This window comes from Drosophila ananassae, chromosome 2L (assembly GCF_017639315.1).
Source record: "Drosophila ananassae strain 14024-0371.13 chromosome 2L, ASM1763931v2, whole genome shotgun sequence".
In the NCBI taxonomy this organism is placed as follows: domain Eukaryota; kingdom Metazoa; phylum Arthropoda; class Insecta; order Diptera; family Drosophilidae; genus Drosophila; species Drosophila ananassae.
The window spans coordinates 10,991,178-11,006,227 of NC_057927.1; the positions used below are offsets into that span (position 1 = coordinate 10,991,178).

The 15,050-nt window shown below is 42.3% G+C and overlaps 7 protein-coding genes across 8 annotated transcripts; 2 read left to right on the plus strand and 5 right to left on the minus strand.

The window, feature by feature from the left end:
* Window positions 1-97: 97 nt before the first annotated feature.
* On the minus strand, window positions 98-4,229 carry LOC6499640 (ER membrane protein complex subunit 1). Of its 2 annotated transcripts, XM_001954205.4 has the most exons (13): window positions 3,963-4,229; window positions 3,251-3,893; window positions 3,044-3,190; window positions 2,669-2,981; window positions 2,563-2,583; window positions 2,144-2,478; window positions 1,897-2,091; window positions 1,759-1,836; window positions 1,495-1,696; window positions 1,287-1,439; window positions 1,057-1,227; window positions 761-994; window positions 98-702 (listed from the first exon to the last, which is right to left on the minus strand). In XM_001954205.4, the coding sequence occupies exons 1-13, from the start codon at window positions 4,061-4,063 to the stop codon at window positions 542-544; spliced, it is 2,754 nt and encodes a 917-aa protein (XP_001954241.1). In that variant the 5' UTR covers window positions 4,064-4,229; the 3' UTR covers window positions 98-541. The 2 variants fall into 2 exon arrangements, with proteins under 2 accessions (XP_001954241.1, XP_014766157.1); XM_014910671.3 differs by lacking the exon at window positions 2,563-2,583 and having other exon boundaries at window positions 3,963-4,228.
* Window positions 4,230-4,448: 219 nt separating this feature from the next.
* On the plus strand, window positions 4,449-6,072 carry LOC6500957 (transcription initiation factor TFIID subunit 7). The gene is made up of 2 exons (XM_001954206.4): window positions 4,449-4,651; window positions 4,716-6,072. The coding sequence occupies exons 1-2, from the start codon at window positions 4,553-4,555 to the stop codon at window positions 5,943-5,945; spliced, it is 1,329 nt and encodes a 442-aa protein (XP_001954242.1). The 5' UTR covers window positions 4,449-4,552; the 3' UTR covers window positions 5,946-6,072.
* Window positions 6,073-6,247: 175 nt separating this feature from the next.
* LOC6499639 (amidophosphoribosyltransferase) lies at window positions 6,248-8,475 on the minus strand. The gene is made up of 2 exons (XM_001954207.4): window positions 8,338-8,475; window positions 6,248-8,262 (listed from the first exon to the last, which is right to left on the minus strand). The coding sequence occupies exon 2, from the start codon at window positions 8,256-8,258 to the stop codon at window positions 6,618-6,620; it is 1,641 nt and encodes a 546-aa protein (XP_001954243.1). The 5' UTR covers window positions 8,259-8,262; window positions 8,338-8,475; the 3' UTR covers window positions 6,248-6,617.
* Window positions 8,476-9,048: 573 nt separating this feature from the next.
* On the minus strand, window positions 9,049-10,112 carry LOC6499638 (putative riboflavin kinase). Its single transcript, XM_001954208.4, has 2 exons — window positions 9,739-10,112; window positions 9,049-9,671 (listed from the first exon to the last, which is right to left on the minus strand). The coding sequence occupies exons 1-2, from the start codon at window positions 9,824-9,826 to the stop codon at window positions 9,295-9,297; spliced, it is 465 nt and encodes a 154-aa protein (XP_001954244.1). The 5' UTR covers window positions 9,827-10,112; the 3' UTR covers window positions 9,049-9,294.
* Window positions 10,113-10,204: 92 nt separating this feature from the next.
* On the plus strand, window positions 10,205-11,423 carry LOC6500958 (39S ribosomal protein L19, mitochondrial). The gene is made up of 2 exons (XM_001954209.4): window positions 10,205-10,440; window positions 10,493-11,423. The coding sequence occupies exons 1-2, from the start codon at window positions 10,377-10,379 to the stop codon at window positions 11,368-11,370; spliced, it is 942 nt and encodes a 313-aa protein (XP_001954245.1). The 5' UTR covers window positions 10,205-10,376; the 3' UTR covers window positions 11,371-11,423.
* Window positions 11,424-11,429: 6 nt separating this feature from the next.
* On the minus strand, window positions 11,430-12,620 carry LOC6499637 (protein unc-50 homolog). Its single transcript, XM_001954210.4, has 3 exons — window positions 12,191-12,620; window positions 11,719-12,078; window positions 11,430-11,662 (listed from the first exon to the last, which is right to left on the minus strand). The coding sequence occupies exons 1-3, from the start codon at window positions 12,519-12,521 to the stop codon at window positions 11,526-11,528; spliced, it is 828 nt and encodes a 275-aa protein (XP_001954246.1). The 5' UTR covers window positions 12,522-12,620; the 3' UTR covers window positions 11,430-11,525.
* Window positions 12,621-12,847: 227 nt separating this feature from the next.
* LOC26514234 lies at window positions 12,848-13,908 on the minus strand. The gene is made up of 3 exons (XM_014911768.2): window positions 13,834-13,908; window positions 13,744-13,784; window positions 12,848-13,689 (listed from the first exon to the last, which is right to left on the minus strand). Exons 1-3 carry the CDS (start codon window positions 13,889-13,891, stop codon window positions 12,874-12,876), a joined length of 915 nt encoding a protein of 304 aa, XP_014767254.2. The 5' UTR covers window positions 13,892-13,908; the 3' UTR covers window positions 12,848-12,873.
* Window positions 13,909-15,050: the final 1,142 nt, after the last annotated feature.

The following is a 15,050-nucleotide window of genomic DNA, read 5'->3' on the forward strand; positions in this document are numbered from 1 at the left end:
AAAACAACATGTTTCAGACGGCGGGCATTTCAAATGTTATTTTTATTTAAAACTTAGAAATGAGCTTATTAATAAAGATAAAAGATAACACCGACTCTTTATTTGTTGAAAAACTTCTTTATTTACTTTACCAGTGTCCACCTTTACACATTATTTATTAACTAGTTGTTTTTATTTATTCAAGTTTTTAAACAATTTTAATGCTGATATATTTATTTCCTTCTACGGAAATCGAAACAAACATAAATCATTGGCTCAGAAAATGCAATAAAACCCCTCTTTTCAACAGCTAATTATAATCATTTGATGTTTAACGCTATATAATTATTTGTGGTAAATTTTCTAGGCTTAGCGTTGAGAAAAAACTTATTTTCTTTATGGGTACAATGCAGCTACAAGACTAATATTATTTATATCAGTTTTTTCATTGCCATTGGCCTCCTCTTTTTTACTTTTTTGCTTTCGGCCGTTCTCCCGTTTTTATATTTGGTCGTAGTAAACATATTTTTGTATATAAAGCAATTATTTAATAATGCTACGCCTATTTCCACGCCTGCTTGAGCAATTTACGCGAAGCTAAATGCTTAACAATCAGCGAGCCCGATGTGAGCGCGACTAGCACAATGGAAATTAGAATATAGTCGAAGTCCTCCTTCAACAAATCGAACGTTTTTGATGGCGCCACTCGCGTAACGAACAAATCTGTGAAAAATATATAGTGTTCACTCAACCGCTAGTGTTGTTTTAAATATTTACTTACCCAAGCCAGTGGCAACGACTAGACAGGTACTCTCCAGGCCACTAGGAGCGGTATAAATATTACGCAGGCGGGCCACCGTCTGGTTATAGTTTATATGGCTCTCGGTAGGCAAAGGCAACTCGGGTATATAGGGAATCGCGCCCTCTTCGCGTCCCTGCGTTGTGGATGCAATGGGTCGTCGGGGATCCAACAAGTGCCACGGCATTTCAACAATAGATCCACTGGCGGTGCCAACTAGAAAGATGCCAAAGTAAAGATTATTATCGAATAAAAGGATATGCTTTTTCACAACTCACTCAAAACATGTTTGTTAGTAATTCCGCGCTCCGTTATCGTCTCCCTCAGAACCTCAACGAGGGTAGGGATTATATAAGACTGGCGCTCTACGAGAGGCATTGGAGGAGCCTGCAAAGAGCTCCAGACGCTGCTGTTAGCCTGCGTTTTTCCCTCATACAGTTCAATCGTAGCTAAAAGGGAATTTTTGTATTTTAGAATGTTAATCAGCATTTAAAGACATATAACTTACTGATCTCAGTTCGTCGAACCTTCTCATTAAAGTATGAGTAGGCGAGCCAATTTTCTGAGTGGACAATACTCAGTGGAGCGCGCACCTTGCGATGCGTCATGGTGAAAATCACAGAGCCGGAGACCACATCAACCAGATATAAATTAAGCAAGGCTGATGAACAAAATTTAATTGTATTACAAAGTTAACAACCCAAATGCAGACTTACATTTGTGTGTGGCATCCGGCGCCTGAGTAACGAAGGCAACCAGATTGGGATTAATATACTTGTACAGAACGGAACGATCACCCAGTACACGACCCTGTGAGTGGACGTGTTCAATGGGGTTCTTGGCAGCGACGCCAATAATCTGCTGCTCGGAGTTGTGGCCTCCCAGCCGAGCGTTCCAAATTTGCGTGCTGGACAATTTCTAGGGAAATAATATAATTGAATTAGTTGTTGTCGCGCTCAGTATAACGAAGAGATACTCACTCCTCCCGCATATTTTACAAAATAACCAGACAGCTCAGCGGTTTTAACATCAGCCGTGTAGAGGTACAAACCATCGGCCTGGAGGGAATAGAAGATTATTCATAAGTAAGATGTTTTATTTTGTAACAAATGCCTTACCAAGGGTGTAGCATGCGGAGGATACACATGGACTTCGTTAGAAGCATCTAATAATAGAACTCCCCTCACAAAGTCCTTTTCCGTCTCTTTTAACAATGAAAGCTGCTTGATTTTATAGTCTAGGTGAAGTAATCCGCCCTCTGAGGCCAGACCCGTGATGGGATTGAAGCGATAAAGAACGCCATATCCATTATCCTGCGAAAGGAATTTTAATAAAATAAAAACATATATTTCAACTTAGACTTACAGCATCTTTGGCCAGAATAGTGCAAAGTGGCTGAAGAGGGAAATGTTTCGCCGATCTTTGGACAATCAATCGCATATTTTCGGCGTTATCAAACCCATTGACATTGGGTAGGTACAACTGCCAGTGGTGCTTTCCCGAGATGTTGTCAACGCCAAAAATCTTTCCAGCTTGCGTCAGCAAAACTAGCATCTTGTGGAGCCCAAAGGAGTCGCGGACGAGGCCGGCGCGCTGAGTAGCAGTGGGAGGCGGACCCAAGCCAATAACATGCAGGAACAAACTTCTGATCTGGACGGCTTGCGTGGTGATACGTCTTAGAAAGGCACTAGCAATGTCTCCTGAGAAAATATAGATTTTTATTAATACTATGTCATGGATTTTGTAACATCTTAGATAATAATTTTCTAATTACACAGACTTACTATCAAAACTTGTAAAATCCCCTATGGTATGCATTATTAAGAACGATGAAAGGATGCATTTTTAAAGTATTTCTTACATTTAGAAAATGGTTATAAACAAACATACCGGCTTTTCCCTTCATTTCACTCTCCAATGTTCCCTCAGAATCAGCCAGAGGCAGATCGACAAACAGGGAATCAATAACATTGGCCAGGGATTCTTCGCGTGACCAGCGGATGCGTCCTTGCTGCACGGCGACGATGGATTCGGCGCTGGTACTGAAGAGGAATAGGCATCCTTTGCCGTCACCGTTCTTCCTATGCATGCAATCGAAGCTGTTCAGCTGTGGAGTGCCGAAATGCTCGGGGAAGGGTACATTCTGTTCCAGCTCAACCACCGGCGAACAGTTGTCAAGATACATGGCATTTATTTTGAGATTCTGCTGTCCAATAAGAATGTTAATCAATTATATTTTCCTCGGTTTTCAATATGAATACATACGTTAGATGCAAGATCAGCATAGACCACGATTTTACGATAATTGAAGCTGCCCACGGCGTAACTAGAACTTTGCAAGCTGTTGCATACAGACTGGTCCTTGTTTACACTAATCAACTTTCCATTGGCAATAACCACGCCATTGAGCCCCTAAAACAAGAAAAATTCTATTTAGAAAGTGATTATGATGAAAATATTAAAAAAAGTTACCGCCAACGCTGTCAGTTTTCCAAAGGGCTGCGACTCTAGCGCTGTACGAATCACCTGACCGCTCTTCGAGGCCAGATCGATACTGATCAGCTGCTTTCCATCTACGCAAACATAGTAGCTCCCACTGAGCAAGCACGACTCTGCGGTGATCCAGGATGCAATAACTTTGCTACTGCTACCAGTGCTGTGGCCAGAGCTGGCAAAATAAGCGGTGACCTCAAGATGGCTTCGCCAAGTCGGCACTACATGATATAGCACGGAATGGCTGTAGAACCACAACGCTTCCTGGGCACGTTCCGTGTTCAAGGGCATGGTGGACCATTCCCACTCGATGGCACCCAAGTTGCTATTCCACCCCCGCACCAGAGCAGGCGCGTGTCCTTGTACGGTGAGCATGTCGAAGCCGAGATTGCTGCCAATTGGAGCAGCGGCAGTATCGCTGCTCTCGTCGGAGAACCCGCTCACTTGAAGGAGCTTGATAGCTCCACGTGGCTTTTGCTCCAAAACTTGGCGCCATACGAGTTCACCAGTCTTCACATTTACGCTGGCCACAACACCTTCCTCAGTGCTTAGCAGGATTCGTGGTTGAAAGTGGTTGAGGTCTACGACGGACTGCTGCAACTTTCCCACATTCTCTGCTCGCCTGAAAACAGATAAAATATCCACGTTACATCCCGGGTCAATGGTCATTCGTGGTCATCACGCCACTTACCAGTCGAACTTCTTGATCTGGTCTTCGTACAATGCCGAGCAGGCACCCACCATGAGCAGGACCGCGAACCATGGACCGGCACCGAACTTCTTCTCCAACATGTTGTTAGCCTTGCTTCTCCCCTTCGACTGACGCAGGCGCCAAAAATGTAACTCACAATGCTTTTTTGTGTTATAAATTAACGGAATTCAACATTAATTCGTTTTATCCGTCACTGCAAAATAGATGAGAAGAAATTAGAGCAGGGGTGGTAATCACACTACATCAGGTTCGATATTTTGTCGGTCACGACCAGTGTTGCATAGTGGATAAGTTTTGGTTACCGGCAAGCTGTAGGAATTTTCCATTACATATTTACAAACTTTTTTAGCTTAATTTATGCATAAAAAGAACATATGCACATATTTATATCTAAATCTAACTTAAAACTATGAATGAATAAGTTGAAAAATGTAAAACGATTGTTTGATTCACAACTCTAATGATACGCCTTTACCACCTCTAATAACAGTCGCTTTTTAACACTGCGTCAGAAAAATCTAGAGTGTTTACTTTCGATTAAGAGTTTTTGTCACATTAAACGCATTTAAATGTTTGAAAAAAAGAGTGAAAAAGGGAAGCAGTCGGACTATAAGCCGCGGGAAGATGGCGTAGAATTGGAGAGCCAGTTTATCATGCGAGTTCCAAAGGTAATACGCTCTTCTTTACTGTGTTTCTGAAGGTCCGGCGGCTAATTGTTGATTTACTTTCCAGGAGCTAGCAGAAAACGTTCACGATGCCATTAATTCTGGCAACATAAAGGATCGACTGACCATCCAACTTGACCAAGATCTGCGATACGGAGAAGTGAGATTAGACGATCAACTGCTATACGCCAAGCTAGTCGACCTGCCAACCGTCGTGGAGAGCTACAAGACAATCGACAACAAGAGTTTTTATAAATCCGCTGACATCTGCCAATTACTTATTTGTAAAGAGGAGCCGGAGGACGAGACGGAAAAGGAGTCGCCAAACAAAAACAAGAAAAAAGATCCAAACAAAGTGGACAAGAAATATCTTTTCCCTCATGGAATAACTCCGCCTTGTAAGAATGTGAGAAAGCGTCGTTTTCGAAAGACTCTAAAGAAAAAGAATGTAGAAGCTCCCGAAATTGAGAAGGAGGTGAAGCATCTTCTCCGAATTGACAACGAAGCTGTGCGCGTAGACTATGAAATCATAAATGAGGAGGAGAAGCCCGTGGATGATCTTGAACAGTCGGACATTAAGCCATACAACGACGTAGACGACTACATCCCAGATGAGACAACCTCGCACGCCAACGACAACACCAAAGAAGAGAAGACTATGAAGCGCGATATTAATGTCGAATCGGATGAGGACGACACTAACAACTTTGGCGCTCATCGGGCACCTAATATGGGCGTAGCAGAGCACGACATCTTTGGCGAAGAAGTGTCCACCACGGATGACGAAGATGAGCCGGATCGCACCAACAATACGATGCCGCGTCGGGAGTTAGAGGACTCCTCTCGCCTCTCTGCTGATGATTCGCGGATGTCTGATTTCTTTGGTGGAACCAATGCTGGAACAAGTGGCATGAAAATGGACCAGAACGAGTTCAGCAAATCCATGTTTAGCCAAGAAGCCAGTAGTCCGAAGCTGAGTGCCGCCGGTTCGAGTTCCAATCTGGCTGGTCCAAGTGGCTTCTTTGACAGTCAAATGCTTAAGCGGGAAGAATTCGAAAACATGGAGTTTATGGAAGAGCCCCAGTATACACAGCAGCAGGTGCGCGAGAAGATCAGCCAACTCACTCGCCAGATCAGTGAACTGAAGGCACAGCAGTCTCAAAAGTCAATGGAAATCGCCTCCATTCAAAATGCCACGCTCAAGTCTCGAATGCAGGAAACTCTAGACAATCTTTATACCCAGGTCATTGAAAGAGAGTTGGAGCTTAAGGACTTTGAGAATATGCTGGAATCCTAAACATGGTAGAGGATATCTTTTATCTCTGCTGAATTTTGTAGTTTTTTAATGTTGGATCTAATATATTTTATACACCTAAGTAAGCCTTTAAAATGTAAGAAATATAAAAAAGTTAAAATATTATAAACTATTAGCTTGTATAAGTTATTTTTTCACCTGTTTATGTAATGAAGTGATGCATTACGATTTTGACCCATTGGAGGCGGCTGAGTGAACACGCCTTGGCCAGAACTGCACATTTCGGGTTATGTAATTCCATACCTTCGAGGTCTCGTCTCGAACCAAATGAAACAGCCCAGAAGTCTTATTGTCTAAATGTCTTTTATTGGCAATCGTTAATGAAGATATATGATAATCAAAATTGGCAACATCGAGGGCTATAATTTGTACTATTTGTATAGAGTTCCAAGGACAAATCAGACTGACCAAGACACTAGTTGTCTTTTTGTGAATGGAATAGCTTTTGTGAAGCAAGAGCTTGTCACCTAAAAGCTAAAAGTGTATAAAAAGGGTTAATAGGTATGGCTGTGCTATAGCTAACTAACTAAATGCAAAGTTTGTGACAGCAATTTCGAGCCCTCTGTGGCTTATGATACTGTGTGCGATCTCTTTTTTTTGTGGAGCGTGCAACTGGTTTGTTGCAACATTGTTTTTTATATATTTTTCCAGGAGTTACCAGCTCAGCTCGTCAGGCAACCCACCTGGATATTGTCCTGTAAGGCACGCGGTGCAGTGGCCAGTAGGTTTGGACTTGCCATCTCCGACCGTTTGGTTCTTCAGTTGGACGGCCTCCACCAGACCCTCCACGCTGAGATAAGCCAGGCTATCCGCGCCCACGTGACGAGCCAGCTGATTGGCGTCCAGCTTGTTGGCAATAAGCTCCTCGCGCGTGGGTATGTTTATTCCCATATAGCAGGGATACTGCAGTGGCGGACTAGCGATGCGAATGTGCACCTCCTTCGCTCCAGCATCCCGCAGTAGCTTGATGATCGGCCCAATGGTGTTACCCCGCACAATTGAGTCGTCTATCAACACCAACCTCTTGCCAGCTACATTCTCAGACAGAGCTCCGAACTTCTTGGCCACTCCCAGTTGCCGCAATCTGGTTGATGGCTGGATGAAAGTGCGTCCCACGTAACGATTCCTGCAGAGAACTTCGGCGAACTCCAGGCCAGACTCGCGCGCATAACCATGTGCTGCCGCCGTTCCAGATTCGGGCACCGAGCTCACGATATCCGCCTCGACTGGAGCCTCCCGCCACAGCTGCCGGCCGCACTGTAATCTGACCGTGTACACCATTTGGCCTTCAAAGATGCTGTCTCCACGAGCGAAGTACACGTATTCGAAGATGCAGAAGGCCATGCGCTTGAAATCTGGGCGCTCCACAATATCGACAGTGCGATAGCCGCTTCGTGTCAGCTCCACAATCTCTCCAGGCTCCACTTCGCGAACATACCGTGCTCCAATGGACAGGAAGCCACAACTCTCGCTGGACACCACCCAACCATCGGCAGGGGTATCCGCCCTGTTTCCGCCATGCCCAGCATTGATGGGAACAATCTTTCCAATGCACAACGGTCTATTTCCGTAGGTGTCCCTCACAGCGTAAATTTTGTCCTTGAGCATGATAACCAGCGAGTAAGACAGAGGAGCCAGCGTCATGAAGTGGCGGATTCTGGCCGGCCAGTTAGGTCCGTCCAGTTCGGAAACATCCTCTGGGGCGCAGCAAAGCGATTGGGCAATGAGCTCACTGTCACTGTGGGTTGACAAGCCCACACCTCGGGCCAAGACCTCGCGCCGCAGAGATTCGTTGTTCACCAGCTCGCCGTTGTGAGCGAGGGCCATGGCGCCGTGAGCAGTATGCACCACAAAGGGCTGACAGTTGACCACCTCCGACGCTCCTGCTGTGGAGTAGCGAGTGTGGCCTATTCCCAAGTTTCCGCGCAACTTCTTCATCGAGTCATCGTTAAACAGGGTACTGATCATGCCCATTCCTTTGTGAACGTTAAAGTTTTTTGAGCACTTGCCTTCGCTGGTGGCAATACCCGCGGATTCCTGCCCACGGTGCTGCAAGGCCACCAGTCCAAGGCAGATCACGTGAGCAATATCGATCTGCGTCGGCCAATCCCCGCAAGCAATCGCTCCAAACACCCCGCACTCGTGGGTCAAACCAGTTAGTTCCTTGCTAGCCGAGATCGATAGGGTGTCGCAGGTTACTGGTTCCACCTCCCCAGCTGGTTCCACCTGTTGCTTTTGTTGTTGCTGTTCGACCACGCGCACATGCTGATGTTGTTGTTCTGCACGCTGCTCCATGTTGCTGATTGGAAAATTGCAAGACTTCAGTACCGTAGATGATCGTAGTATGTGCTCTAATAAGAGGTAACTGATTTACCTGGTGGTTTACGCAACGGTTTTATAGACGAAAATCCTCGCACGCTTCAAACGCGCAGCTTAAATTCGGTGGTGATCAAGCCCAGTGTGACCGCGGCTTGATCGCATAAATATACCATTTGCGACTTAAATCAATTTTATTACTAATTTGATTTATAACTTATTTTTCTAACTTCCATAGCTGGTTTTTTGAATTTTAATTTGTTGTTTTGGCCAATCATTAAGCCATTAAAAAAGAAAATCTGTACCTTAATTTACCAAATTGAAACCAATCCAACAATTTCTAATTGGAATTGAAATATATTGAATAATAGTTACACTAAGCCATGTATATTTTACTAAATTTAGTTATTTATGTATGCTTGAAAGTGTTTTTTATGAATTTATTTTCTGAGATCGACTTTACATTTTATATTCAAACAAGTGTGATTCGAATATGTACATTAGATTTATGATTTTCAAATAATTATTCTCTGTAGAATATAAATAAAACTATTGTCAAGGCACTATTGCGTAAGGAAACTTTATCAATTACTCATATCAAGAATATCGAGTAGCATTGTCTTTATCATAAAAATTTATTCACAAATTGTAAAATCTAGATATCCATTTAGATTATTTTAAAGAAATCCCTAGAGTTGAAACATTATTTTTCATTCAAATAATGATAGTCAGTCTAATAATGGGAAACAAATTTTTTGAAACTCAGTAATTTCTGCGAAGGTGGTGAAATAAGTTTTTATTAATTGAAATGCATTTGAGCTTTCTTTTGGTGTCGTGGTGAAAATAACAGATTTTAATGTGACGTCAGGTTAAGTACATATATTGGCATATCGATTTCGATGCGTGATACGTGCATATACATATATACGTATATATAAATAAATATATATATACGCCATACATATATGTATATACATTTATATATATATATACATCTCGGTATATTTCTTAAAAGTTATTCCCGACAGCAGGTTTTCTCCGTAAAAAAACAAGCCTCTTTTAGTTTTGCATTCTCCGGCTCATCAAGCAGCACTTTGGCCTTCGTGATATCCCCCTGGATGGCGTCTATCAGTTCCTGAAGCGATTCAAAGCTACGCTCCGGTCGCAGATAGCCCACAATGCATATCTTGAGAGTGTTGCCGTAAAGGTCGCAGTTAAAGTCATGCAACATGTGTGTCTCCACGCTCTTCTCCTTGTTATTGTAGAACGGATTCCAGCCTATGCTAAGTACCATTTTGTGAACTTCGCCATTGTTTACGTTTGCCCAGCCGTAGTACGCTCCAGTTGGCAGGGATTCGGGCAGGGCTTTCACCACCTCGAGCGGAAAGTTAGCTAGTATAAAACGGATGGTTATCAATAAGCAATGGCCTTTAGGACTATCTTCTATGTTGCCACCAACCTGTTGGAATGCCTAGCTCTTTGGACCCACGTCCGAATCCACGTACAATCTTGCCCCCAACGTAGACAGGAAGTAGTTGGCTGAACATGATCCGTAATCTTCCCGTACTTTCTGTGGTTGCGAATCAAGTTGCGGTCTCCCGGAACAAAAACCTCGTTTGGCTGCAGTAGTATCACGTTGCCCGTCAATGTATCGAGGCTAGCCAATAATCACACTTGAATCACAGAAGAGCTCGTTGTGATTGCTACATAGCCACTCACATAACTATTTGATCGTCCATTGATCTGTAATTTGTTGGTAAAAACAGACAATTTTTTACATTCCGAAATAAAACAGCTGATTTTGGGGGCTACCAACTTGGGTTAAATTCTATTGCACAAGGAAGTAGAAAAAAGGGGTCAGGGTTCATGACAAATTCCCAACATTTGAGTATTATTGAATTGTTAATTAAACTAAAATCTTTGAGTGTTCTTTAATTACAAATTGTCACAAAATTGGGATGGTTTAATGAATTTACAATAATCCAAAGTATTGCCAAGAGGTTGAATAACAAACCTGGCCACACTGTCTGCAGCTGTAGCTGATTGCGGCATGATTATCTAAACATTGTGGGAATTTAAGAATAGGAAATATTAAAAATGAACGTGAGCACTCGATTCCTAATAAATAGGCTGGGAAAACAGTGCGCTTTCAATCGCATTGGTAAGTAGTTTACATTTTCATTTATGTTCCATTCAGCAAACTTGTTTTTTAGTTACATATTCCACGAAATCGACCGAACATGCTGCCGCTAATGCTGTAGAAACAGAAAAGGAACCAAAGATAAAGGAGACGACAGCTTCTACTGCATCGGAAGCATCAATTCCAATCCGAAAACCTGTTATACCAGCCAATTATCGGTTCATCTACCCCGAGTTTTTGCCTGATCCCAAGATAGAATGGCGGAACCCAATCCGGGAGAAGCTTGAACGCATGGACATGTTGGACCGTCGCCGCCAAATTGACCTGCCAGAGTTTTATGTGGGCTCCATAATGGCGGTGACAAGCTCCGATCCGCATGCAGAGGGAAAGGTTAGTCGTTTCGTGGGTATCTGCATTCACCGGGATCGCTGTGGACTGCGCGCACGCTTCATTCTCCGAAACGTGATTGACCACCAAGGTATAGAGGTGATCTATGAACTGTACGATCCCACTATTCAGAAGGTTGAGGTCCTGCGATTGGAAAAGCGTCTGGATGACAGTCTCTTTTATTTGCGAGACGCTCTACCGGAATACAGCACCTTCGACGAGAACATGGAGGCGGAGCAATTGGAGGAGGGCGCGCCTGTGCCGGTTAACGACATTAAGGTAGTGCTACGTCCGCGTCCTTGGCTTGAACGCTGGGAGCGTCAAAATTTGCGTGGAGTCGCCAACATTGATCAGTATCTGAAGGACAAACACCGTCAGTCTGCCCGAAGAGTGCAGAAGCCGTGGGAGAAGTACGACTTGATGAAACAATACCGCGCCACAATACCCGAGGAGGAACAGAATGAAATATTCGCTGAAGTGTACGCCGAACTCCACGCCCAGGAGCTCCAGCGCAAGCGGAACAAGCGAAAGCGTACCTTTGTAAAACCAAAGCAACTGGCGTAATTTCCTTGTTTGTTGATTTGTAGTCCATTAAAAAATATTACATAAAAAATTCACTTCAGTTACTTTTGATAAGTCTAAATTAAATATTTTATTAGTCATACTCGTGGTTGCTTAGTAGCTAAACGCCAAAATAATTTACAATTCTCGTCACACGATTAATAAACGCGGTATTTGTAGAAATTTACAAAAGATATCGTGGCGTTCCAACCAATAATTGTGACGACTAGGTAGAGGAGGAAGATGACTGGTAACGCGATGAGTATGATGCGTGTGTTTTTTAGATGTGGAATGCCTGTAATCGGAAGATTATTAATATAGAGCACTTATAGTATGTAGATAGACTCTCACAGTTGTATCCCAGGAAGGTGATGTACACGTAGTAACCCATTGCCAAAAGCCAAAAGGTGTTGCCCAGGAACCGCGAAATAAACCACGTCTGGCTGATGAGCCAGTTGTAAAAAAATAGCTGAATGAAGTGCAGCAGCATCAGAGGAGGAAAGAAGGCGTTCAGGTGCACGTCGAAGGCATAGCCCCATTCAATATCCGGCTCCAGGCTGTTTGTTCGAAGGTACCGGTTCGTTACTGCCCAGAAGAAGGAGGCGATAATGATGCCCACGAAGATGCAGTCCACAAAGACCACGTAAAAGATGAAGGATATGCTCTGCCAGAATGAGAGTCCCAACACGTAGGCGAATCCCAGAGATGTAACTGTTCAAAGAGTCAAAATTTATTATTAAATGATTCTTTTCGGAAGTAAATGGTGTAATGCAAAAGAGGTGGCGACCCAACAGTAGCGGTGGGAGGTGATAAGCAAACTAACCACATAGACAGATCACTAAGAGCACCAGGAATGCGGGGTCGTCGCGGGCGAACTGAGATTTGGTTTGTTTTCGGTAGTTGAAGTTCCTGTAGACCTTTTGGGGCGCTACGAAGAGATAAATCATCTGCCACAGAGCAAACTCGAAGTCCATTTGGTTAAACTTGAGCAGTCGTCGAAGATACTTATAGCTTTTGGTGGTCGCCGAGAGGCAGTCTTTCCTGTGGTTTACCGGCGGCGGCAACGGCGAATGTAGCCGCGAGGCGCTGGAGTAGCCGGAGACCACCGATGGCGTTGGTGACTGCGTATACTTAACGTGGCTATATTGACTCATTTTGTTTTGTTTAAAACTAAATTGTATGATTTTAGCTGTGTGGCAGCGCACTTAGCGCACCAAGATCCAAAATGTACTAAAATATGCAGCAGAAGGTGAGCTTTAATGGTCACACTGCGAAAATTTTAAACTACTAATCGGGGGAAAACTGTTTTATTTTATTTTAAGGGTAATGTTTATATAAATCTTACTAATTTAGTGAGAGTGACGAAATTTTTAATAACTTTAATAATTTTAACTTATGTTACCTTAAATGTAACGTATAGATTTTATGGTAAAAATATGAACAAATAGAAAAATAAAACATTAATTTTTTCATGATTTTATTTTAATTGTTTCTTTAATGAATTTATTAACATTTTCGTGAAACATTTTTTGCAAGGAACCTATTCTTTTCTGACAGGGTCTGAAACATAGCTTGAGTTAGATTCTTAATGAACTCTATGTATTCCTCTCTACATGCAGTATTAACTCCCGTATTAAGTTTTCGCTTTATTTTTCCTATTTTAACGGAAAGCGCTTTGTCAAATTTTTCACGATCTTCATCGTATTTCAAAAATTTATTTAAAGCCAATCTCTTCTGGCCTTCATTTCCTTTAAGAGTAGCCATAAACACTTTCCAAATTTGTTCGTCAAATTCAGGGTATTGTTTTTTGCCCCAAGGTCGAAGGTTGTATTTAAACAGTACGTTCCGAAGTTCTGTCGCAAATACTTCAGATTTTTTAATTGGTTTCGTTATTTTTGGTGCTTCCGTTGGAAGCGTAATATTTTCCAGTTCTTCACAATTTTCATTAATGGTATAAATGGCTTCCATTTTCATGACATTTGATTGGATAAAGCTCTTCATAAGTTGCCATTGCATCTTAGTATAAAAGGCCCGACATTCAGGTAACATAATCTGAATCTTGAGAGTCCTATTTACGACTTTAAGTCTGTCTTCAACCATTTTCTCCAAGTCTAACCTGAATTTATTGTATATTTTGAAGTCTACATATGCGTCTATTATACGATCTACGTCATGGGAGGTTAAGTTTAAAGCATTCAAGACCATTTTAAAGTACTTGTCGAACTCTGTATTATTTGCTGAGTTTCCTGGCCGTTTGTAGTAAGTTGAGTTGATTTTTTTAAGTAAATTTATGTGCTTCACGCTAACCGATTCCAGGGCTCTCTGGGAAACAAAGTTTTGCATTCGTCGGCTCAAAATATCTTACAACAATCTTACCAATTCCTCGAAAGTTGTGAATACATCGCTGTCTAAAATAACTACATTTTGGGGTAAAAGAGCTCTATGCGTTTTGATTAAGTTACCTACCCACCTTGAGGAACATAGCAAGCAGAATACTAACCAAAATAACTCTCCACGTAGTCATAACCAATAACTTTCGAGTCAAAAGCTAAAATAAAATGACTTTCATTTAAGCTCGCTGTGGTACAATTCAAGGTATACACGGGAATTCGTCATGGAAAATCGATTTTAAAATCAGTATTTATACCGAGTTAACTAACTTAATTTTATGTTATATTGTATTAACAGTAAAGTCTGTAGATTTTATTTATGATTGAAAAACTACAAACCCTTAAGTACCTAAAAAGATAAAAGTTTGCCTCTGTAATCTGAAGGTATTACATGTGTTAGATATCGGCTTTAGTAAAAATACGATCTTTAGATCTAAACACCCACAATTGCTGGGCATTTCTGAAGAAGTGACTAGTTTCAGCTGCCGTCTCCTCAATTAAGGCATCATTCAACCTATTTTTTTCCTCCAAACCCCTAGCCGATGATCAACGATGGACGGTCAAAGGGCAATTTATGGCACGGTGTCCAAGCAATTGCACAAAAAAGGACAAAGAGCAAAAACAATCTTTATCACATTTATGGCAATGTCCTGGATCTTTTGTCAACGATCCCGGTAGAAAGACAATTGAAGCGGGTGCCAAGAGAAAAGGTCAGAAATTGACCCGAAGGATGCGAATGCACAAAAGGAGCAGCGCGCGCTTCTTCCTTCAACTCTCTCAACATCTTTCATCTTTGAGGTCATCTTTGAGGTCAAGACTGGCCTTACTTAAGGCAATTTCGGAATCTGAACCTATAACTGAATTTCACTCGATTTCTGTTGAGTGAGTTTTAAAATGAACATCCCCTAAGATCCTATACTCATAGGCTTCGAGTTGAGTCGATCTACAGGGGATGATCTCTCCTGTAGAACTTCTCTCTGGAGCACTTTTTGAGCAGCTCTTAATGTCACTTGGATGATGGCCATCGATCCTTGTCCACGCAGGACATTTCCGGATTGCATTCAATTGTGATTCTGCAACAATTGCGCTTTTCTTCACATTTTCCATTTGTCTGTCTCTTCCTATTGCCTGTCACATTGTTTCTTGTGTTGGTTTTTTAGCTCATGTTACCTTTTCTCAATACATTGTATTCTTTGGTCCATCTAAATAGCCAGAATTAGCCGGGTTCTCCCCAGGATCCAAGCAGCAGCCGTCTGACACATTTTTTGGCGCCCATAAAAATTAAATGAAAAT